The sequence below is a fragment of the Parambassis ranga genome, chromosome 16, assembly GCF_900634625.1.
Source record: "Parambassis ranga chromosome 16, fParRan2.1, whole genome shotgun sequence".
In the NCBI taxonomy this organism is placed as follows: Eukaryota; Metazoa; Chordata; class Actinopteri; family Ambassidae; genus Parambassis; species Parambassis ranga.
In genome coordinates, this window is record NC_041036.1 from 18,663,695 (window position 1) to 18,688,890 (window position 25,196).

Here is a 25,196-nt window from a genome sequence, read left to right on the forward strand (position 1 = left end):
GAGCCTCCACAGAGCGGCTTTAATGAGCCACCGCTACAAATGCACAGGAAGGAAATTAATGTCTGTCCCAGAGGTGCAGGAGCACATTCACCAAAATATGCATATTTTATACTGTCCTCTGTATGTGTGTGTGTGTAGCGGTGCTGGTGGCAGTGACAGTGTGGAACCAGAAAGGCAGCCGAAACAAGTTCAGGAAGCGAGGAGTGTACCACATCCCTGCTGAACACGAGAGCTGGGAGGACATCCGAGAGAACATCCTCAACTACAACGAGGAGGGAGGAGGAGAGCAGGACCAGGTACACACACACACACACACACACTCGTATTCAAATAAATAATAAACTACCCTGCAACTGTCATAAGTAAAATAAAAAACATTTTATAGTGTTAAATGTCTCTTAAAAGTCTCTTTCTGATTCTTATTTATTGAATCCCTGTTATTTTCCTCTCTGTCCTCTCAGAATGGTTATGACATCACAGAACTGAAGCGTCCACTCTGCTCCAGTTTGTCTCAGTCGTCCTCCTGTACCACCGCCCCGCTCATCAAATCCTCCCCCGGCTCTCAGGAGGAAGTCCATCCATCCAGCTCCTCCTGCAGCTCCGGCGCTCCTTACCTCAGCATCCCGCATCACCATCATCACCACCATCATCAGCAAGCCACCAACACCGGCTTCACCGGCGACGCCGCCTACACCAACTACAACGCCACCCACACAGGCAGAGACGCGGACACGAGTGACGTAGGCAGTTACGTCGACACCACGTCGGGGTCACGCTCCCACGTGGACTTCAAAAGCTACGTGGCACGAATCATTTGGGAGGCGGACAACGACAACGAAGCTTTCCCGCTGGACGCCTACCACGTCTGGTGCGTGGAAGGCTCAGGGTCCTCGGCGGGGAGCCTCAGCTCGCTGGGGTCAGCGCCATCCCGTAGAAACATCCAAGAAGAAGACGATGACGGAGGGTTTGTTTATGACAGGCTGTCACGCTGGGGCCCAAAGTTCCAGGCGCTGAGCGAGATGTACGACCGGCCCCAGCTGGCCCTCACGTATAGGGATGCTCTGGCCTACATACAGAGGAGCCACAGCCATGACCCCTTGCCTCATTAATGACCTGGGAGACTGCACAGGGTGATTATGTGGGTGAAAGAGGAGTCAGAGCTGTGTTCCTGTCAAATTTGGAAACAGGAAAAGCAAACTCATTAATATATATATATATATATATATATATATATATATATATATATATATATATATATATATATATATATATATATATATATATATAAATCATTTAATATGCAGAATGATTGCAGATGGTTTATTGATTTAAATGTCCTTTTGTCCTCAATAAGTTACTTTAAAATGAAGTCTATTCAATTAACCTTGTGAACACCAAGCCGTTTGGGGGTATTTTTCACACTTGTTATTTGTATAAATTCAGAATGGCCTTAAACAGAAAAAGCACCAAAATCCTTGTAAGAAAAACTGCTGAAAGTCTGACAGGAACACAGCGGCTGTGCTCTCCCATGCAGCTCGATGGCAGAGACACTTTCAGGGCTGGAGGTTCATTATGTGATCCTCATGTTTCCTCATGTAGAAAACAAGATACAGGATGGAGACGTTGGAGGTCTGAGCCGTGCTTCAGAAGCTTGGAGGAACATGTCACACAACCTTATTTATTTCTCTCTATAAAAGCCGCTCAACGTGCTGTATTTATTTCATTGTTTGGCAGTTCGGGGGTTGCTGAATGTTTTTCTTGGATAATGTGGACTTTCAGGGTCAAAAGTTTTGTTTTGTGGAGGAATATTACCATCAAATTATGTCAGACATGTTCAGGGTGAGCGGAGCTGCATGTCGGGGAATCATTCTGCTTCATTTAAAAACATTACAGCCTTGCTGTTGTCAAAAAGAGAACTCAAAGTTCTTCTTTAAGGGCATTTTATTGTAGCATTTCGATCTTTTTATCTCTTCACCCACTATTTTGCTTTGGCCCTGTGACACAACTGAAAACCTGCAAATCCAATTCGCAAACAAAATGCCCCCAAGGACAAAGGTTTAGTTTTCATAAGAAACATTCATTCACATCCCTGTTCGCTGCTTTTTCAAACATTAGTGAGACCTCCAAAAAAAAAAAAAAACTCAGTAACCAGCGTCTAATTTCTCTTTGTTGCACTACTGGATTATTCAGAGTCCTCATACAGCAGGACTCTGTGGTGTTCCCACCATGTAAAATCAGCTTTGCTAATATGTTTTCAGATAAGAGATTATTTTTGTACTCCCTTGTAGAGACCTCCCAGAAGCTCCTTTCTACCTGCAGTTGGTTGTGTTGACGTGCTGGTTTTTTTTTGTCATGTGGAGCTGGCTGTAGCTCCTCGTACAGAAACATGGCAGCCACAGAGGAAGGATGTGTTCACAGTGTGACCAGTATTCAGTCATTTTTAACACTTAGCCAAAAAGTGACATAAATAACCTGACAGGTCAGCTTCTCTGGCTGATGTGCTGCTCTACATGTGCTCATTGAATGTGCCAGCATATTTACAATGAGACAATATTTTTTCCATTCTGGTTTATCATTAATTTAGGTGTCAAGACTTTTTTTTCTCTAAATTCTGAAGCAAAAGTTGGAATTCTGAGATTTTTCTCTGTCCTGAATTTTCACAGCGAACCCAAACTTGGCACAGATGGCAGCTCACACTCATTTAGATGAACCACAAATCACATTTAATCAAATGTAAAGCTTTTGGACGCACATTCGCACAGGCATGTTAATTGGAAAGCAGTGGAAGATGAGACCCGATGTGTGCAGAATCAGATTAACCAATCTTTGTACACTGTTACAGCCCAGCTCTGCCTGATTTTAAATACATTCACTGCTCAATAAATTGTCATGCTTCAAAATAGACAACAAACCCCCAAAATCCCATTTTTTATCTCCATGAAAACATAAAAATGTGTCAGTTTCTGGCGTCTAAACTTGATTTTACAACTGTTTACATCATCTTTAAGCAGTTACGGTGTGATTCTGATCATGCTTTGGGTCAATGGGCACCTTGTGTCATGCAGCATCCACACACTAGGGGGCACTGTGGACAGTACAAAACCTCTCAGCTTCAACAAATCTGATCAAAAGTGATTAGATTTATAATTCACAGGCTGCCAGCCTTTGTAATTTTGTTAAATGTGAGGATCATTTTTTTCTAAAAGAATATGAGAAGTAGCTGTGTGAGCGGTGGTGGCTGCAGACTTTAACCAGCGATGTGTCTGACGGTTGTTTTCCCCAGCCTACCTCTCAGCTACACTACTGATGAATGTAGTTTTATACAGAGAGGACAGAGGAGATGTGTGAGCAAGCATAGAGTACAATCACAGAAGAAGAAGAGTTTGGTTTTTAAACTCTGATCTGATACACGCGTAACTTCAATCCTCAGCCACAAAATGGCAACACAGATGAACAAGCTCCAATACTTTTTTGTACTTGAAGTCACAATTCTCTCCCAGATGCTATCTAAAAATCCCAAAACACTTTTAATGAAAAAGAAAATAGTCCGACAGAGATTTTCTGTCTAAGACAGATGAGATTTTCTTTTAGAATTTTTCTTCTTCTTCTGCCTATATGCAAGAGAAGAAGCGAGCTCTGACAGAAATGTACTCAAAGCTATGCATCCAAATAACACAGGTGTCTTTTTCTAAGCTGATGTAAGGCTGCAGGTGTTGTCTGAATTTTTGAACTGTACTGTGTGCAGCATCTGTTTGTTGTAAATTCAGCATATTAGACAGAAAGTTTAAAGTGTGTCAGCACTGAGCAGTGTTGATGTGTATAATATGATGTACATATGGACGTTTTATAGTGACCACACATGGGATATTCCTTTTGTATATGACTTTTAATAAAAAGGCTGTTTTCCCCAGAAGTTTCGGTCTGTGGTGCTTTTATTTTGAAATTTTGAAGTGTTTTTAGTTTAGAAAAGTCCCACAGGCCACCTGATAAGCTGATAGGAGACAATTACTCGTAACAGGTGTGATCATTTTTTATAGAAGTTAGACTATATAATGCTTAAGTTCAGTGATATATGAATATTTCCTGTCTTGTATTTTCAGATGTGATGCAACACTGCCACCATGTGGTGAAAAGTGAGACTTCAAAGGGCAGTTTATTCATAGGAGTATTCATCTATTTTGTCTATTATAGACTGTCTATTATCTATCTATTATATTTTAAATTCCAAAGAATTATTAAAATTGAACTTTCAAGAATTTAAGGGAATAATAGAAAGTGGGATAAATTAATTTGCTATTTATGAGATTATTAAATATACTACAACAATCCAGGCAATAAATGAAGCACAAGCACTCACGATGGCAGTAAAATATTGATATGCATGATAATAATAATTGTATAATTGTACATTAATTTTGTGTTAATAACAAAAGAACATTTTTATTTAATTAATTTATTTATTTAAATTATATTTATTTAATTACGTGACCCATTTCAAAATAAAAAGTGAAAAGTACATTTAAAGAGCCTGTTATTGTCTCAAGTGGTCACAAACTGAGACTAATGTGTGCAGATCTAAAGCCTTTTAAAAAGTTACTGTGTTCATCTTACTGAGTCATCATTCGTTGAGAAAATAACCTCTGACCCTCCGCCCCTGCACCCCCACCCCTTCTGACACACATATAGAGCGAACATTGAGTTGACATGAAGCATATGCATTGTTACAAACAATGAAAGGAGGTTATCATGCTGCGGTGCAGCTGCTGTTGTACTGCTGCCATTGTGAGGAGCCAGTTGTCCACATGTCAGGCTTCACGTCTGAAAGAGGTTTCATCTGAAACTACTGTGATAACCGAACAGGCCTTTGCCCTAAAGTGTGTAGAAACAGCACTAACATCAGTCTGCCTGCTCCAAGCCCCTCTGTTCCTGCTAAATACTTCACCCAGGTTCTTTGCTTTAAACAGTGGTTTATCCTTCCACATTAACACAACCTGTTACTGCATGTGTGTGTGTGTTTGCTCATGTGTGACAGAGTTTATGTTGGCATACAGAGACCCCCCCCCCACACACACACACACACTTTCTAGTGCCCCTCTTAGAGTGAGTGTATTGTGCTGGCCTGGGAAAGCGTGGCTTCACACACACACTTTCTCATGATTCATGCTTGTATCACTTCTGGAAAAAAAGTAAGATTAGGCTAAAGAATCAGAAAACCCTCGTTAACTGCAGTTTCCTAAATAACCAGTACTATCTCTGGTTATTTAGTGAGCTGCAGATTTGAATCATTTCTGGGTTTACTGTTGTTCTGTTTGCTCTGTTGTGTACACTACACTCAGAATGTTTGCTGTTTCTGAGAACCAAGCATCTGAAATTACAAGCGAAACTCTTTACTGAAATACACATCTGATTGTAGAGAAACATTTTAGCATGGAGGAGGTGAATGTTTGATACAAAGACAGCTGCTAAACTCCTGAAGTAAGATTTCCAGCACTTTTGGTGTGTAGTTTTTCTTCATTATCACCTGAGTGTTTGTGTTGACACACAGGGAGTCCTCTTTGTGTTCTCTCTGGCTGGTGTCAGTGACAAACCTCACACTAAACTGAGACCTGCTGTGTGTCTGAGACCCTCCGTCTGCTTGCAAAGCAGTTTCACTGCACTTCATCACAATGAATCAGACCTCTTTCATGAATATGCATGAACCAGGGTAGCAGAAGAGCTGCAGGTTAGATCAAGATTAAACATAGGAGCTCTTGTTCTTGTTCCCGCCTTCAGACAAGAGACAAATTAAAAAATATATATATATATTTTATAATCAGAAATTAAAACCTCATCCTACATGGCTGCCCATGCTACAAGGTTTGCCATTGCTAGCAAATGGCAAATTTAGCTACCCAGAAACAAAACATAGCTTTAATTAGCTGAACGGCTAATCTTATAATTAGATTCCACTTTTTTATAATCCATCACTGTTTGTATATTTTATATTGTTTGACTTCAATGGTGTTAGTTGCTCGTCTGGTAGTTATATATAAAATATAATCTCATCACCAAGCTGCCTTGGGTTCTTCCCAACCAGTGCAAAGTAAATACGAGCTTTAAAACAAAGACTCAGTGACTCTTGTGTTATTGAAAACAATTCAATATAAAAGAAAATTACACATTTCAATTGCTCTATTTACACAGGAAAAAATAGTTCTTTAACATCTACACAGTTTACATGGTTGTTTGTTCACTGCAGATGTTTACAGTCACATGTTTGTTCCATCCGTCTTCTGGCTCGCTGCAGCTTATATTAAGTTGCTCTACAGTTCATCTTTTTTCTTCTCTTTTGAAAGGCACTAAAAAGGACAGCTTAGCATACGTTTCATGAACTGTAATCCAACAGGTGTCACAGAGCAAAATCATAAATAAGAAAGATTTTAAGCTATGGACAATGTTTTTTTATCAACTAAGGATGATCAATAAATACAAGCAATTAAAAATGAAGCAAAAACTTTGCACAATTGTCAAGTTTCCCAGGAATGTAACAAGAGTGTGCAACCAGGTTGCAACAGTACGCAAAAAAAAAGGACAATTATTGAGCCACAAAGAGGCCAGGTGCATTCTAGAACATTCCTATTGCTCACGTGGCTACAAAATGTGTTCCTCTGTAGCGTCGGTCTGCACATTTACAGGATTTCATTTCAGATGGGAGGGTTAATTTAAAAATACTACACTTCTAAATTCAGAGTGGAATGTGATATTCACTGTAAAACAAACAAAAAATGGTCCTGAGAATCTGACCGAAGCACCATCTGAAATCATTTTAGCTTCAATTTCAGGAGCAGCACCAGTGAAACTCCCAGATAACACCTGACGGGTATAAAATGATCGCCTCCTCTCAAACCAAAACCTGCTAAAAGAAAAAAACTGCTGGCTTTCCTGTTGGCTCCCCACTTCCTCCACACACCAGTGGAGTCAGTCAGGCAGAGCTTCCGTTTTGTGAAGGTAGCTGCTGCTGGTTGACAGCACAATTTTTTTTTTTTAAAAATAAAATATTTGGTTACCTGCCCAACAACTGCCATGCAGCCTGCAGTTTTATGAAACCTGACACAAGTCTGAACTTAGTGTTAAAACCAAAGTGTGCTACATGAGGTCTGTCTGTTCCAGTCAGCTGCTGTGGTGTGAGAGGTCGGACTGAGGAGAGGTAGCGTGACTCGCTTGCTGGTCGTCTCCTGCTCAGGAATTGACTGGTTTTTCTGTGCTGCTTGGCGGTGTCAGGATCATTCCCACGGCAACAGGTGACATCTGACAGTCAAGGCTGTCAATCTGATGCTCCTGAGCTTTTCTCTGCAGGGCAGACGACAAACATTGAATTAATGAGAGATGATTGAAAACAAGCCGGCCAACACCTGACTGTTAATCCTCCTTTACTGCTGCTAACAGAATTTGCCTATTGTGAAACTTCTAAGGATTAAAATATCATTATCTTAAAAGGATTGAGTGAGAGGTTAGGAATACACAGAGAAGGAAACGTGGAAGCAGGAGTAGGTGAGAATTGAAGGATAATAAAGGAAGGAGGCAGACATGAAAGAGAATAAAAGAGTAGGCAGGGAGAAAAGGAAGTAGGATGAGTGGCAAGGAAGAAGAGAAAAGAGATGGTGAGGTGAGGGTAGAAGAAAGAAAGCGAAGAGATGAAGTGTGTTGTGCTCACCAGCAGGTCCAAATAGGTTATGTGTGTTTGGATGTTGTGTCTGTCATCAGCTTTGACTTTGGGGAAAGTCTTCAGCTGAGGCGTGGCTTCAGAACGCAGTGTGTCCATGTAGGGAGTCATCCACCGAACACATGGGTGCACACTGTCCCACGTCAGGCCTGACAAAGAGAGAAAAGATGAGACTAAAGAATCCTTGGCACGCACAGAGCTGATGGAGTCATCAAATGAAGCATCTGAATCTCAGTCAAATGGTGTACAGGAGGAGGACAAACCTACCAGAGACTTTATGAACAACATCAAAGCTGGAGAAGTGGCAGAAGGCTGCTGCAGCAAGAACATTGTAGTTGTATTCCAATGAGTTGATATCCATCATACACAAGTCTAAAAGCTGAAAGGAACAGGACAAAGGTCAGTAACTTCATTTAAATATCACGATCACACAGTCAAAGAGAGCAGGATTAGAACTGCAGTGCAAAGGTACCTGTGTGATCTGGATGTACATGTATTGGGAGAACTGTGGCTCCAGGAAGTTCTCTCCATCTTTCTGAGCATCGACCTGAGCATACAGCTTCAACCAGGAGATGGGCGTCTCTGGACACAGGTTCCAGTCCAAAGCCTGCGGGATGTCAGCAACAACACGGGTCAACACAAGACGGCAGATATGTGGCGTAAGCTGGGGCTGAATAGAAGCACGAGTGCAGAATTGTAGTCTAATATTTTGTTAATGGACCTTTAGTATGAGCAGCTCCATGCGCTGGATGTCCCACATGTCGCAGGCCCCGTCTGTGACATAGGCAAACTCGAAGATTTTAGGGGGGTAGATTTCCTGGAGAAGGAGAAAAGTTTAAAGTTACTATGGTGAAATGCTACAAAACTCACAGATGAAACCATTAGGAATAATTCCACCCTGACCCTATTACATGAGGAGGGTCTCACCTCTATTTTAGAGGCAATGAAGAGTGCCGTGATGCCAATGAGCTGCAGTGTGTCTTTGCTGACGTCCTGCTGAGTCAGCATGAATCGGTCAAAGTAGTCCTGGGCGAGATACGCCGTCTGTCTGTGGAGGCTGTACACCTCACAAACCTGCACAGAGACACACAAACATATTAAAGACCTTGTCCTGGACGGACGGACGGCTGATTCTGTGTAACAGACGCAGGCTGCTACGCCTCACCTCGAGCAGCCAGTCCAGCAGAATCGCCCTCATCTTGGGCTGCAGTTTGGGGTGCTGCTGAAGGTAGCTCTTGTCGTGAACGTACTTCAGCTCCTTATTGAGCATTTTGATCCACACGTCGTCCTCATTCGCCCAGCTGAAGAGAAGGAGCAGATTTACTGTGCTGAGCATGGACCAGCAGCATTCCATCTTCCACACAGTGCTCACTTCATAAGAAGCCTTCTAAACTCATTTATCTAACCCCTTACTTTCATGTCTATTTACATTTCTTATTTGTATTTTGATTTCTTTGACAAGCCATCCTTATCTTTTAGATGTATGCAAATCCATCCTCGTTGCCAACAGACATGACACTTAATTTCTGTGTCTGTCCTCTATTTTCTATACATGTGTGAGAGTTTTACAAGTGGAGTCATTTGGTCCTACAGTTGTATCACACGTAATAAAACATAAAGATATCCTTCAGTCATGTAACTGGTCTAATCTACATGAATCACTTTAAAGGAAGAAGCAAGTAAACGAGGGCATTAAACACTGAATAAGGAGGCAGGGTGGGATAACAACCCTGGAACAAAAGGCAAAGTCTCAGCATGATGTGTCGAACTACAGCAGCCTCATTGAGGTGCAAAACGTGCATTTACCTGAGGCGGGGAATGGGGGAGGGCTTGATAAAGAGGTTCTTGAAACTGTACTGCTTGAAGCTGGACGGGTCTGCAGGCTCCAGCTCTTTGTGGGGAGTTTCAATGAGGACGCACGGACTCGCTCCATCCTCAGACCAACACTTCTGGAAAACAAAAAGCAACAGAGGGTAAACCTAATGTGATCCCTGTACAAATTTAAATCAAGCTTCTGTTTTCAGTTTTGTGGGTTGCCTGTTTGAAGGAAAATTCTGTCCTGAATTTTCTGAATTCACTAAAGTAAATATCCTAAGGTCTAAAGAAGATGTGATCAGTTGCAACTTCATATGTGCAGAAGCTGAGCTTCCAGACAAGTTAAGAGTGACACCTTCTGTTCAAAAGAAGGTACTGCATGGCAACGGCTTAAAATATTAAAGCACTTTGAGACAATCCTTCAGACTGTATCAAAAACTTCGGTGCATAATTCAAACAACATGGGATAAATGACTAAATTATAAAAATGAGATGGACATCTTTAAAACAGGAACATGTACAGGGAAGACAATCAACAGCTTTCTTAGTAATTATGTGCTGCAAGCTCATTATAATGCAATAATAAAACCATTAAGTTTAACTGGGCAGGACACAGTGGAAGGGCGGGTGATCAAACACAGATAAACCTCACTCAGGGGCAGGGCTCTTATCAGTTATAGACATACAATACTCAGCTGACAACATGAGGACCCACTGACCTGTATTTCATAGTTTTGTTTCTTGGTAGCAGGTTGTAGCTTCTTAGTAGGCTAAGGAAGAAAATAAAAACAAAGCAGCGGTAAGTCAAGGGTTGAAAAAAAAAAAAAAAAAAGAAGTAAAAACCCTGATGTTGAAGCAAAGACAAACCTCAGACTTCCTCTTCTTCAGCGGGGCTCTGACAGTTGGTTCGGGTCTGTTTGAATCTCTGGCTTGAAGTGTGATACGACCACTGAAACGCAAATAAATTGTATCACCTGTCTGCAATAAAGCTGCTTTACCGTCACATCCATGACCTTTTTTCTTTTCTGTTTAGCTACGCTAAAGTTTGTGCAATTTTCACGCTTGACCACCATTATACAACTCACTCAGTTTACATCAAATTTACATTTTCAGAGAATTCAGTCATAACATTTTTACATTTTTAGGGACATAGCCTTAAGTTTAGGTTCATAGTGGGATGCTTTTCCTTGTCTTTCTATTAAAGTTGTACAGTCCTACATAAATAGCACCATTATCCAGCTTCTATCAGCTTAACAAGACTCTTAAACGATTTAAATCAACAACGTGATCTTGCTATATGAGAATGTCAGTAAAAACTCCTAAAACAAGTTATGAAACTAGCAATAAGCCGGTTGTAACCCTTCACTGTACCCACATATGAAAGCCCCTTCAACCGCTAAGCTGAGAGTGTCTGGCAGCTGCTTACCTGCGTCTGGACATGGTGCAGACTGAATTTATGGCTCTGCTGGAAAGAAAAGGGGGGAAAATGTGAGATTCAGGCATAACTGCAAACACACTAACATAATTGTGACATCAAAGTAATATACAGTTTAAGAGATCTGCTGGAACCACTTCTTGAGAAGTCAGGGGCCATTTTCTAGAGCCACCAGGCCCATGAAGAGCACACAGCATGTGACTGTGCAAGTCTTAAAACTGACTAAAATAATAAAAAAAACAAAGTACAACAGTCTGATTTATAGTCAAGACAGCCACAGAATAGCCTGGGCTCTGAATATAGCAGGACATCCCATTATATAGTCCCAGTCTTAACCAGGTTATAAGCTGTGGTTAGCTTGTGATAGCAGACACAGTGCTGGCTGGCGACCACCAAAACCTAATCACAGAAGCTCCACAAAATAATACCGAGCGACCAACAAACCTTAAACACTACACGCGTAGACCGAACAACACGCCATCTTAACGTAAATGGTCAAAGTGCTAAAACGTGATAAACTAACAGCCAAACTAGCCATCCAGGTTCTGAGAGCTAGTGTGGGAACTGCAGCCAAAAAGGAGGGGGGTGGCAGCTCCCTCAATTTTAAACAAAAAAAGCTCACAAATGCCGCTTTTTAGATCAGGTTTCTCCTCCACAGCCATTAATAACACATCTCTAAAGATGTTTGGTGTAGTTTCAATGTGTAAAATCGCCTAAATAAGAACTTTATTTCGCATTTGAAACTCAAAGACGCGCCAATTTCCGCAGAGCAGAAGCGGGAGGATTTGAGCCCTGCCTCCCCAAACCTACTCCAAGTCTGCGAGGGGAAACTAGCAGAAATGACCACTTTAAGATAAACCATTTGGACGTAAACCTCTATTAACTGCTACATGAGGTTCCTAAGAATCATATATCTGAAGGGGAACCTTTTTTAGCCCGGTAAACCCTAATAAATCCGGGCAAACCGAGACCACCGCGAGGCTAAGCTGTGGAAGAGAGCTACTGTAATTAGCTAACTTAGCCCGGTAACTGCTAACTAGGTCAACAATAACCAGCTAACCCCCAATATGCAGAAGAACTACTGATCTGCAACTATGACATGCCAACTTCTCAATACTTACTAGAAGCAGTCAAACAGTCGACAGACTAAAAGGCATTCAGAAAAACTAGTTTGTTCGAGTTTTATCACTCCTAAAGCGAAATCAATGTTCCAGAATAAGATGATGTGTGCTGCAAATCCTCCAAACACGCCTCAAGGACAACATGCAGGATTATACCAAGGTGAAGCATCTTACACCAAAGGTTCAGCTCATGCACAGTAAAGTAACCTACTTAGGTAAAAATAACACAGGGGGCAGTTGTTCACTTCCATAGTCAAACCGACCGAATCTACACACAACTAGTCGCGGATAATGTCGATTTAAAGTAAAAACTCACGATGCAAACGACAGGAAGGTTTTAAAAGCTGAAAACTGTTATAAAAGCCTAAGTGCGGCTGTGTGCTCCGGCTCTGTGTTCTTACCTCCTCAGTGAAGAATGAATGAATGCATCAGCTGTGGCGCCGGCGCCAATCCTTATATCCGCATCTGCCTGCCGCTCCATCTGCGCATGCACCTTCCCGGTTAACAGAAACGCGCTAAATGTTCAAATCTGAACTGAGATTTTCACAAACGACCAACACGTAGAGGCTTAAGTAGGCGTAATATACTATTCTCTGCGTTAAAACAGAATATTACAAGCGCTGAGGCGTAATAAAACAGGCTATTTATCGAGTTTGACTGTCGCCTACATTCACTTCTAATGGAGCCCGAATCGCAAGGACATTTTATGGAGTAAACACCGCTTTCCCTACGTTCCGGTTAAAATTTAACGACTCGATAAACGCTATAGAACTACCTGCGGGTGGATATTTGTGGTAATTTTTCCATTTGGCGGAGTTGTTTTCAAAATTTTGCGCGAATCTGAAACATCTTCCGCGTAGCAGTCCCGCCTATGGGAGGACTCTCCGTGACGTCAGGCCAATGAGAGTGCGACTAGCGACAACCGCGTGCTTCACGCTCAGAATGTAAACAGAAGGAGCACGCGGAGCAGCTGTCAGGCAGCGCTGCCACGAAGCTGCAGCTGACATGAGGGTTTATTACAGCTTTTAACAGTTAAAGGCTTAATATCAACCCTTGGTTTTAGCTCTTAGGCTAATAAAACAATCACAAACAGTCACAAGACTCCTAGAGAGACAAAAATGCATTACAATACAGAAAATTACTAAAAAGTGACATAAAATGACACAATGACACAACTACACAGTCATTCAAAAACAACTACAAAAACGATGGCAGAGACAGATATGACAATTAAATTGCCAAAAAGACCACAACATGACAGACAATGATGAAAAAACTACAGAGACAACTGCAACAGAGAGTAAAACCTGCTTCACAAAAACAGATGCGAAATGCATATAGCATGGGAGTGAAAGCGACGTAAATGGCTAAAGTAGGCAATTTAAATAATAAATAAACTATGAAGTAATACAAACTGATCAGAAATAACATGGCAAACCATTACAAAAAACAAAAACTGCAGATAAGATACTACAAAAGGGTTCAAAATACCCACAAAGTGGTAACTACAACAATCTACAACAAACAACTCTAAGGACAGAACAGACCAGATGGAGACAAGGTGACAAAAATGACCACAAAATATATTGTACAGCTAAAATATTGACAAATAAAAATCAAAAATGACCCCAAGGAGGCTCAAAGCAGTTGGTACGAATGCAAAAACAACTACAAAGAGACAAAGACAGCTTTGAAAGACTTTAAGACACATCACGACCACAAATGTAAGGAGAGGTCAGAAGGACACGCATACAAAATGAAGAGAAAAATAGCTGTAACAGCTGTGCTGCAGATGTTTTACCACTCGGTGGTCTCCAGCGTCATCTTCTACGCTGTAGTGCGCTGGGGCAGCAGGATGAAGACGGCCGACACCAACAGACTCAACAAGCTCATTAGGAAGGCTGGCTCGGTGCTGGGAGTGGAGCTGGAGTCTGTGGTGGAGGTGACGGAGAGGAGGATACTGAGGAAACTCCCCAGTATTCGTAACAACACGTCTCACCCCCTGCACGACACACTGCTGTCCTACAGGAGCACATTCAGTGGTAGACTGAGACTACCGAGGAGCAGCACAGAACGCCACAGGAGGTCCTTCCTGCCAGTGGCCATCAGACTGTATAACTCCTCCCCTTTCTGTAGGGAGAAGCGCTAGATAATCATGTCAGGCATCACTGTCATTCCCTCCACTGGTCTATATTTATGTTTACTTAGCACCTTATATCTCTGTATTACAGCCATGCAACATATATTGTGCTCAGTCATACTGCTTACTGTACTATTTTTATTGACACTTACTCTTGTGTATTTAATGTAACTTGTAACTAATCTTGTTTTATAAAAAGAATGTTATTGTGAAAAAGAGTGTTCTCAGTAGGCATGAGGCATCGTTCCAGTAGGTCTAAAACCAAAACAACAGAGACAGAGAGTGTGTATGAAAACATTTATTATAGGCTAATAAGAGATCACATGTATTAACTATTACAGTTCCAAAACAGATGACCCCAATTTTTAATTAGCTTTTTTTTGTTTGTTTCTGACATCAGAACAGAGTGAAATTGATCTTTCATACATCCAAAATACAAAGAAGGAGAACCAGTTATGTTGATAAATAAAACGTTAACCCCTAAAATCTACACCTTTTTTTTCTTTTTGGCAAAGTGCTGTATTATTCCAGTAAACTACACAAAGCAAAAAAAAAGTCTAACACTTGGTGAAAAATAAAAATGCCACAAAATATTCTTCACACATTTTAAAAACAAACATCAGGGGAAAAAGAGATTTTGCTACATCATTCTGTCTGGTTTGTTGAGTCATTACAAAAAGCCGTACACAGGCTGGGCGGATGGTGGCGGGGGAGAGCGTACAAGCTTCCACCGAGCGATGCATAGTTGGTTTCCGATGTCTGTGTGTTTTTTTATTCATTACGTCCACTCGGAACGTGAAACAAAAAGAGTTCAAGTTCTTCATTGATGCATTGTCGTTACAACATTTCAACCTGGAAGGCACGTGATCCACAAATTTCAAGGCATTGAACAAAAACATTAGAAATCCCTGTTAGTTTGATGATGGAGAGATGAGCTGAGAACAGAAACTAAAACAAATATTCAAAGTTCCTGACGGCAGCAGGAGCCTCTTCCCATCCCTTCTGTCTTTTTCAAAGAAAACATCGTAGTAACACAAAATAACAGCGTTCATCATTGCAAAGCTCGATAGTAGAGAAAAAAAAAGAAAAGCTTAAATACATCAGAGACCCACTCCACTATTGTATCATTTACAGTGAACCACACAGAGGCCTAACAGACATTTGTTAGTGCTTTCTTATTGATGCTACTTTCCCAACAGCACGAGCAGAAACACACTGAAGTCAGAGTTACATGAGGGATCAGGGACCACACTGCAAAAAGTTTCTATAAGAAGTTACTGAAGATTTTTGAGCCCTAATATGTATTACAGTATCAATTCCCTAAACATCAACTTATACATCAACCTCAGCTGTGTTTCATATCAGAGCTGAACGACAATAATCCAGTAAGGGAAATACATTAGAAGTCAGAGCACATCCGAAGAACAACACAAGAATTTTACTAGAAAACTTTTGAAAAAGTCAAAATCACTGGATCTGAATGACATTTGGATTCATCTTAAAAGTAAAAAATAATGACTTAACAGATTTTTTTTGTTGTACATATAAAAAAATATAATACAATCTTAGAATTATGACCTTAAATTTATTTCCCTAAAATGTCTTCAATTGATTATTTGTGTCCTCCTGCAGTGTGGTGACTCAGCCCGGGCTCCACTTTCCCTACAGCAGACACATTAATATATTTAAACAGTCCACCATTTCAGAGCACCGAGGCCAAGGACTATTAACAAACACTTAGTTAAACAATACCAAAAAAACAAAGAACATCAGTATTATAAACTACTGAAAGGTTAAAGGTCGTCGCTACTTTTTTGGTTTAAATATTTTTTAACAAAATGTAACTAAGTTAACATGGAAAATAGAACAGTTAAAATAGCATGAAGCACATTTCTAAAAAAAAAAAAAAAACATTTTAGGTAAAAACATTTCTCTCCATCTTGATGGACTCCAAACAAAAGTTCATTTTCACAGCCCTGGGACTAAAACAAGTTCCTGTGACACTAAACTAAGCTGATTTATTTCTCACAAACTTTTTTCAAGAGGGGAAAGAGCGCAAAGGGAAAATCTGAGCGAGCACAGAGAATCATCAGCCATCAAGTAAATCTGCATTTTCCTAAAGTGTAAAGGTGATTGGTTGTGACCCTGAGAAGTTGACTGCAGATTCATTTAAGAGCAAACAAAGAGAAAACCCATTTTCTTTTACTTTTTTTCCATTAACACGACTCTACAACCATGCAACAGATTGCACACTAACATAACCAAACATACCTATCAAGAGACCATAGACGCATATATACCAACTTCATACTGATATGTAATGTTTTTTTCTTTTCAAAAAATATTTTGGAATTTTTTTTTTTACATACATTTTTTACATTTCTATTTATCTCAATTCTACCGTTAAAACAAGGCGTTTAGTGATATTTAACCCAGTAATTTTTTCCTTTTTTTTTTTTCTAAACAAAAAAAAAATATTGTGAAAAGTACTGAATTATAAAGTCAGTGGCAGGTTCTGGTGGCGCTGCAGGATGAGCGTTAAAAAAAAAACGCTCAACAAAAAACATGGCAGTGCTGCAGGATGTAAAAGGAAGGAAATTAAATACCTACATTAAAATGCTTTCACACCAAAGTGGCGGTGTGTTTGTGTCAGCGAGATGCCTAATGGTATTTCAGCAAGTCTCTGGAAAAACACCCAGAACAACAATTACTGTTTAAAGAGGCAGAGATTTAATGTATTTTTGCTGTAACAAAGCCAATATGTTGTGAATGTACCCTGTTCTTACCTGAAAACTATTAATGCAACATGTTCAAGTGATTTAGGATGTAAAATGTCTCCTGCCGTCCTCGCAAGTCGTCCTACTAAAGCCCTACTGCCGGAAGCATCCTGCCACGCCACAAACCTGTCGCTGTGTAAAGTGACCTACAGCATTGATTCTACACATTAGCTTGTCCATAAAGAAGAAGAACAAGAAGAAAAAAAAACAGAAAAATGAGAGAGAGAGCCACTTGCTTTCTCTCTGTGATTGGACACAAACTGATCTGAAGAAACAGGTGGGTGAAAGAGGTGAAAGAGGGAAGGGCACACATGCCCACACACATCCCTTCTTCTCAGCGTCAGTATAAAGGTTAAAGGATAAATGGATGGATGCAGAAGAGGAAGTGGAGGGAAATGGGAGATTACTCTTCGCTGGCCACGTAACCTGATGCAAAAAAAAGACAAATATCACCAGCCACATTCCCTACTTCACTGCCCTATCAGATTTCAGAACAGATCAGGTGTGTGAGTGGTGGCTGATGATGTAGCTTGCTGGTGTTTGTTTCTTGATTAGTGGGTGGCCAGTGTTAGATGTCCATACTGCTTTAAAATACTGAGGTCATTGATGATGGATGATGAAGGTGATGATGTCAGGACGCCTCAGAAGTTGAGGTGTCTCTGGCTGGGCTGGTGCAGGTGCGTGGAGCTGGCCTTTGGAGGGCGCAGCAGGTTGAGGCGTCGCAGGGCCTTGCGGGACAGGGGCTGGGCGCGCTGGGCGGCATTACCCGGCCGCTGCTGCAGGAGCCCAGCGTGAGCAGAGAGCGCTGCAGCATAGCAAGTGGAGTGGAGGCTGGAGCGGCGCTGGACCACTGCCACCTCAGGCCTGTAGGGGCAAGACAATATGAGCCAAGACGCCAATAAAATCTTACTATTTTTCTCTCTTTAATTTAAATATTAAGATGCATTTAGCTGTCATTACCTGTGACGAGGGCCCTCTAGGGGTCGTCTTGCCTTCTCCTTCCCTCCTGAGGCTGTAGGCGTTGCGGCCATATTGCCAGACAAGAAGTCTAGTTCCCGGTCACGTGAGCATCGTGCCAGTGAGTCGAGGGTCAGTCGAGGGGGGCTGTGGTGCGCGTAGACGGACATGCTGGGGTGTTCGATAAGCAGGTTCTCCAGGGGGCTGGTCTCCAGCAGAACAGGCTTGCTGCCACGACCAGTGAAGCAGGGTGGCGGGGTGACAAACCAGCTCTCCTCCAGAGAGCAGGCATCCAGGCGCAGGAAGCCACTCTCCGTGTCATCATCTTCGTCCTCCTCTGCGCCACCGTCTGGGTCTGTGTCAGCCATAGAGTTGAGGGAGGTGCAGGAGGCATAGCGAATCGGAGGGCTGGCCATGGGGGAGGGGATCATCACCAGGTCTTCCTCCTCCTCTTCCTCAGGGCTGACAGCGGACGCAGAGAGGCTGTCACCACACTGACTGGAGCAAGTGTCAGCTGCAGAGAAAGAGCGACAGCGTGAGGTGAGCAGTCGAATTTTGTTTGCGTTTTGTTTTTGTCTCTACTTCACCAGCTGTTGTTAAGCTTTAAATTAAACTCAAACGCCAGTGTAATGCCTTCAGCCTGCCAGCAGGTGGTGCTGTGGCCTGTCTGTACAGCTGCAGCGAGCCTCTCAGATGTAAACAATCATTTTCCGGATGCTCAGCAGCCATACAGCCGCAGAGTGACATGTCATCACTGCATGTCAAACAGTAACCGCAGCCTGCACGCATACTTCTGTTTGTATGTTCATCTCATCACAACCACCTGATCCTGCAACACTCTGTGACTCCCCTACAAAAAGCAGCAGAAACAATATCTATGCATATAAATGACCACATATAGTGAATGTGAAAAGATCTTGCACTGCTCAGCTATGTGCTAAACTGGCAGTCGGCCAAAAGCTGCAGGGCCAGGCTGTTGTTTTGATCCAGCTTCTAATGATTCACAGAGAAACAGGAAGTTAAGAGATGGAACATGATCTCAAGCTAGCAGACAGGACACTATAAATAACTCAAGTGTCGACTACGCAGATGTCTGTTTGATTTGAGTTTTGTGTAAGGACATGCTATTTTCACAAGTGGTCAAATAAAACTCATGCATAGCATAATATCTGTTCTTTATCTAACCTGTGAAGATGTTTTAGGAAGGCTTTAAGAGACTTAACACCTCTGTAAACTTATATCGCCTTGACCTCTGTGCACTCACTGTACACATGCAACTTTGTTTGTTTTCATGCATGCTTGGAGTTCACATCCACACGTGACAGGATCTGACTCCCAGGAGTTCACAGAGGAATCCTTGTTTACCCACAACAGGGCTGAGAAGCTGCACAGAGCTGAGTCAGCGCCCAGCAGCTGATCTTTGCAAATCTACCCCCTCAGCAGAGGCAGTAGGAGAGCCCTCACTGTCCAACTCGACAAGCAGGAGATCTCAGCTGAGCGACAAGGAAGGTAGTGAGGGCCAGCAGGGTTTGGGAGACTCTGGCAGGCTGCGTGTCGGGTTAATGAGGTCAGTCCGGATTACGGACAAACCCGCTGAACCTCCACATAACTCTGTCTCCTCTATAAAGTCTGCAGGGTTCGGTCCTGACTTTACCATCAACAAGACTTCCATTACGTACCTAGTTAAACCAGATCTCTCAAATGCCATGCATGAATGGTGTCATGCCAGTTCACTTGTTTAAGTACTACAGGCTGGAGAATAGTCTGAAAAGAACCAAGGGCTGGAAGTGGCCTACAGACTGAGAGTGTGAGACCACAGATCAGCTGCAGCCTGAGATTCAGTTATTCTTGTCGAGCCCTGATGATGTTGGCAACCCAACCCTGCTATCCAGGTGTGTTTAGTGGATGTTAAAGGCCATACAAGTCCACCACTTCTGGCCCAGAACGGGAACCAACCGGATCTATTTTTACCCCCACCTCCCTGGCACCTTTGTTTACAGGTTGACTTGCCCATAAACTGCTTGCACGCCCTCCCTGAAGTGAGCCAGACGGCCCCCATATCTCTCCCTCCCTGCCTGAAATATTCACACGGCTGTGGAATCGGAGACAGGTCAAGACCGGCGGCAGGTGAACAGTGGGCCAAACCAAAACGGTGCCAAAATTCACTCCGAGCCATTTGCTGCAGTGTGTCATGTTTCTGTATACAGTGTATGTGACTTGTTGAACTTCTCTCTGTGGTGTATCTGTTTTGACGGGGGATCTTTTTCTGGTCCCAGACAGCTTTGGAGACTTGGTTCAACTTTCACCTGCCATAACAAAACTCTAAGGTTATACAGTATCTTTATTTCCATTCAGTCATCCTGCAGATTTTTCCCGAAATGAGTTAAAAAAGTCTCATAGTGTGCTGCTGTGAACATGACAGCCTGTGTGTTGCTGCCTTTATTTATTTTCCACTCTGTGTTATGTAAGTGCTATATGTCCTCAGTTTCCCTGTGCACCAGTCTTACCCAGGTAGTTGACCAGAATCCAGTCTTCGTCCTCCTCCTCTTTGCCATCTCCTGGTCTGCTGCATCTCGTCAGCTCCTCCACGTCGTCCCCAAACAGAGCGCTGGCAAACCTCTGGAACATGCCGGGGTGTCCTGCGAGGTTTTGATGCAGAAAGAGGAGCAAGGCTCAGGGCAACGGCGGGGAGGCTTTGTGGTCACTTTGGTCATCAGCTGCAGGAGTTTACAGAAAGGGGAAGGCTCCGGAACGGTGCTAAAGTGCATTAAAGATGTGTGTGGTCATGGATCATCTGAGGGCCAGCAGACACAGGCTGGACATTGCTCAACATCAGGATCGTTTCAACGAGTGCAAAAGTACAAAAAATAGCCCTGTGGGGTGACAAAACACAGAGACAGATACAATCAGCAGAGCCTTAACTAGTTTTGACTTAGATAAATGAGAATGCTGACCACTTGGGTGCAGCACACAGGCTAAAAATACAACAGCCAGCATTGTTGTCACCTTATAAAGCCTTGGTAGCTAATCAAACATCTGTGCACTTCCTCATCCAGCACACACAGAGCAGCATGTTTCTCAATCCCATTAAATGAATGTTCTTTGTGATTCTTTTGCTGCTTAATGCTTTATGTTTTAATTGCAGGACACACTGAGACTGAACTAAGAGGAAGAAACTGCTGATAAGAGGTCTGAGACCTTTTAAATATAGCAATGGCTCCAAACTGTCCACCGCAAAACACCTTTATAGGACTGGAGAGGTAAACGTGCAGGCTGTAAGAGTTTTGGTCCCAAAATATGGGTCAGGTGCTGATTTTGAAAGCATTGACTTTCAGCAGGCAGCCAAGTAATTAGTAGGTCACCTGTAACCCTATCAAGCCCCAGAGATGCTGTGTACACACAATATTCATGGTCCCTTAATGCCCATTACTATTGTCCTCTCACAACAATGAGATCTATCTATTTGTGATAGTGGCACAGCTCTTCTGCAGCTTTAGAGGAGAGCTAAATACCAACCAAAGTACCAAGAGTTAACAATTATTATTACATCTATTTATAAACAATGCATGTATTGATATAAAAATGACAGGTTTATAAAACAATGAATTGGAGATTAATGCTGACTGCTCTGACAGAGCTGCTTGTTTCCCGGAGCTCATAAAAGACACACACACACACTTGTTGACTGCCCTATTCACCCGTCAGCTCACACATATCTGGGTGGCCGTAAAGTGAATCACTGATTAATTTCCTGTTAGTCCTGACAGACACAAGCAACAGCTGCAGTCTCTTCGGTTATTTTTCTGATGGAAAGGAGCAGAGAGAAGCTGTCTGTGTTTTTATTTGCTCGTGCATAAAGAGATCTGCTGTGCTCAGAAGACACACAGACACAGCTGGCTGGCAGCCTGTCTGCTGAATTCACTGCTGGCAGAGTAGAAAAAAAAGATCAGTGTCACTGTCCTGATGCAGCTGCTGTATAAATAGCTCAATGATAGACTGCTAGATGCTCCTCTCGCATTTAAAATTAAAGTCCAGCTGCCAATAATACCTATTTGGGTAAATTCAAATGTTAAATTACCATTTAAATCCCACAACAACAACAAAAAGAAGTGCACTTTATGGCTTTGTGTGCTGTCACAAAAACTTCAACATCAACTTTAACCCACATTAAAATCCTCATTTGCCACCTGCTATATTACAGATTCCTATACTTTAATGGATGATTACTGACTCACAAGAAGTAAACAAATAAAATTAGACAAGAACATCAAAAACGTTTCTAGCAATAAATTCTCATGAGTGTTTTACTGAATCACAGCTGACACGGAGACAAGTCTTAAATCCGCTTCATCAACAGCCAGCCCCGTTAATGCATGTCCAATTTTGTCTGCATACCGTTAAACAGAACGCAACACTGGGGTGCGTTCACGCCAGCTCGTATTTCTCGGTTGTCTTTCTCACTCAGTGTAAAGACAGCGCTCCTCTTTAGGTCAGACCCCGCTTCTGTAAACAGCGAGCGGCTGTGACGAACAGAAAACAGAAAAAGGTTTAAAGTGATTGAGTCGCAGGGACAGCAGCAGGCTGATAATCTGCTGCACCTGTCTCTTCTCCACTCTTCACCGTCCCTCCTCCTCCTCCTCCTCTTGATTTCAGATATAAATCCCAGACATGGCTGTATTCTTCTATCTTTATAATAACCCAGCACAAAGAAAAGCTCTCCAGGCATGTTTTATGGGCTGGTTGTTGTTAAACAGGTCAGTGAGTCATCGCTGTTCAATGACACTGTAACTGATGCATCTATTACATCCGATCGTTATGTATTCAGTCAAGTGTAAAACAGGATGGAAGAGAGGGGGTCTATGTAGCTTAAAACGCTTAAAACACCCAAATCTGATGTGTCTACAGTATGTGGGCTGCAGGATGATTAATACACCAGAGTGAATGCCCCTTAATCTGGGCTGTAATCGAGGATAAACGCAGGTTGTAGACGTGTGTTTACACACCTCAGAGCTTAAAACTCATAAAATACATCGGACTGAGGGATTATTATTAATGTATAGAGGACGAAAGCTTGAAAAGCAAAACTACTATCATCTTGTATACAAAACAAATCTCAACAAATGTGAAAATAGTCATCCTAAATGTATGTAAACTCCATTTTAGATCAATCTGTTATTAATAATAAATAAAATATAGAAAAAAACAAAGCTCAAAATGACACTTGAAATATATAACAATATGACAAATGTCATCAAGGAATGTTTTTCATTTTTTACCTCATTTATGTTGCATTTGTAAAACAGTTTTGATGAAATGTCTGGTTGATGTGCTGACAGATCAGTGGTAGTTACCTCTTTTAAAGCCTTTAGCGACATTTGCCAAACAGTCTGGTTAGAACAGTCTGGTTAGAACAGTCTGGTTAGAACAAAAAGCCAAACTGGTGCAGGTCTAATGTGGAGCAGCAGCCTGCTGGTTTGATGGTTAAACAAGGGAAGGGGAGGAGGCTGTAACTCTACACTGGCTGGGCTGAACCGCATAGCCTGGCTGCCTGTTAAACTTTTATCACCACTAATATGTGGTGCAGGGTTTGTTTTTTTTTTCCTGAGTAAGCTACAGACATTTTAAAGTCAAGTCGAAGAAAACGCAAAGTTTTGCGGAGTAAAAGCAGCTAAGCTAGCTTAAAAAGCCTAGCTAGACTGAGCTAAAACAGCAGGCTCGGGCGAATAAAATCGCCTTGTTTGGGATAAAATAACGGACCGGAGCGTGTTAATATTTCGCTGCTTTCTAAGTGTTAAGTGTCGTAACTGTAATGCAGAAGAACATGGATCAATTGCATCAGACTAAAAGGCCACAAAGCCGTTTATGTTCACCGAGAGGACAACAAAGAACTCACCTGCGGCAGAAAGACGAGATGTAAACCAGTTCAGATCGTCATTAAAATCCGTAAAACTGAGGTAGATACGTTTCTTTTCGAAAAATAGAAAAACTTGAGGTTTCTTCGCGGAAGAAATAAAATATAAAAAACATTAATTTATGGACTGTACATCGGGAGTCACAGTGTGGTGAGGCGATTTTTTTCCTTTGCTTTCAGTCCGTTTCCTCCTCGGTCCCCCGACTGCGCCTTCTTTTGTTGTTGTTATGAAGCTCCAACAGCTGATCGCTCTGACGTCGACAAGGACAACCTATCGCAGGGGCCGGCCCAGGAGTTGGCTGGCCAATCAAAACGCGCACTACGGACTGTCACTACGCCACGTGACTCCCCTCCCCCTCCCTCTCCTGAAAAAAAAGGGCATGACTGGGCAAAGCACTCACCAAAATGCTTGGGCCCCCTAAAACAGGCAGAAGTTACATAAACATGGCAACATCCGGGTCGAGCGGCTCCGTTTCCTGTTTTCTAAGTATCTACACAACATTTAGGCTCTAAAGTTTGCATAACAAAGCCATAAAATACTGACAAAAGGAGTCAAAGTTTTCCAAAACACCTGTTTTTTAAGTGCTTGGCTGAATTTTAATGCTCTGTCTCTCATGAAGCAGTTTGCTTCTTTCAAGACTAAATCACCATGGACACATAAACCTTCAGGGGGGCCTCAGGGCAAAAATCTGAGGGTGGGCCCCACATTATTATGTGGCATAACTAGCACTTTATGATACTTATTTAGCAATTGTCCTGGTGTTGAACATCATTTTCATTATTTTGGATGCATAAAAACAATCACTGCAGATATCACGCTCATCTTGGTCGTTTGTTTTGCCTGCTGGCTATTAGGTCCCAGCCCCAATTACACATATTCAAAATAAACAATGGTAAATAATGGCAGAACTGATCGAGTATACCTAGGACACTTGAAACGTGACAGACAGTTGATCTGTTGAATTTGCCTGCAGTGTTTTCATCTCCACATACAGAAGGCAGAGTGGCATCTGAGTGCGAAATGGAGCAGCGTCAATAACAAGAGGTGACAAATGGAACTGAGGTGAAAGGTGAACTCCTCATTAATAATGACACACGGTTCCAGAAGAACATTTGAAACAGTAATAATCACATGAGCAGCTGCTTGTGTCTGTTCTGACCTTGTGGATCACATTGTGTCAGAGGCACAGGTGGACAGTAACTAAGATTGTGTAGTAGCATTAAGTAGTAAGATCATTGTTTATCACTCTGTGTTTTATCATAGGTTAGTATCATTTTGGAGTTTGATGCTCTGGGTTTTTATGTGGTTTTTTATTCCTTTGGTGCTGTTTTGCTATT

At 42.1% G+C, this 25,196-nt stretch overlaps 3 protein-coding genes across 6 annotated transcripts in view; 1 reads left to right on the forward strand and 2 right to left on the reverse strand.

Annotated features, from left to right (window-relative positions):
• Positions 1-1,165, forward strand: part of LOC114448379 (neural-cadherin) — a 97,325-nt gene extending 96,160 nt beyond the window's left edge. The window contains exons 33-34 of the mRNA XM_028425296.1: positions 139-296; positions 462-1,165. Of these exons, the coding sequence (XP_028281097.1) occupies positions 139-296; positions 462-1,109 (806 nt within the window). The 3' untranslated portion in view covers positions 1,110-1,165. The remainder of the gene's footprint in view (positions 1-138; positions 297-461) is intronic.
• A 4,943-nt stretch (positions 1,166-6,108) lies between these two features.
• Positions 6,109-13,929, reverse strand: ccne2 (cyclin E2). Of its 3 annotated transcripts, none has more exons than XM_028425772.1 (12): positions 13,875-13,929; positions 10,944-10,982; positions 10,385-10,466; positions 10,237-10,287; positions 9,509-9,651; positions 8,868-9,003; positions 8,630-8,776; positions 8,424-8,519; positions 8,175-8,309; positions 7,970-8,081; positions 7,694-7,851; positions 6,109-7,329 (listed from the first exon to the last, which is right to left on the reverse strand). In XM_028425772.1, the coding sequence occupies exons 1-12, from the start codon at positions 13,895-13,897 to the stop codon at positions 7,219-7,221; spliced, it is 1,233 nt and encodes a 410-aa protein (XP_028281573.1). In that variant the 5' UTR covers positions 13,898-13,929; the 3' UTR covers positions 6,109-7,218. The 3 variants fall into 3 exon arrangements, with proteins under 3 accessions (XP_028281573.1, XP_028281572.1, XP_028281574.1); XM_028425771.1 differs by lacking the exon at positions 13,875-13,929 and adding an exon at positions 12,475-12,654; XM_028425773.1 differs by lacking the exon at positions 13,875-13,929 and adding an exon at positions 12,475-12,481 and having other exon boundaries at positions 10,944-10,979.
• A 619-nt stretch (positions 13,930-14,548) lies between these two features.
• On the reverse strand, positions 14,549-24,096 carry tp53inp1 (tumor protein p53 inducible nuclear protein 1). 2 transcript variants are annotated; one of them, XM_028425196.1, is made up of 5 exons: positions 23,841-24,096; positions 22,343-22,467; positions 20,455-20,820; positions 17,951-18,461; positions 14,549-17,854 (listed from the first exon to the last, which is right to left on the reverse strand). In XM_028425196.1, the coding sequence occupies exons 3-5, from the start codon at positions 20,573-20,575 to the stop codon at positions 17,632-17,634; spliced, it is 855 nt and encodes a 284-aa protein (XP_028280997.1). In that variant the 5' UTR covers positions 20,576-20,820; positions 22,343-22,467; positions 23,841-24,096; the 3' UTR covers positions 14,549-17,631. The 2 variants fall into 2 exon arrangements, with proteins under 2 accessions (XP_028280997.1, XP_028280996.1); XM_028425195.1 differs by lacking the exon at positions 22,343-22,467 and having other exon boundaries at positions 23,841-24,095.
• Between the last annotated feature and the right edge of the window lie 1,100 nt (positions 24,097-25,196).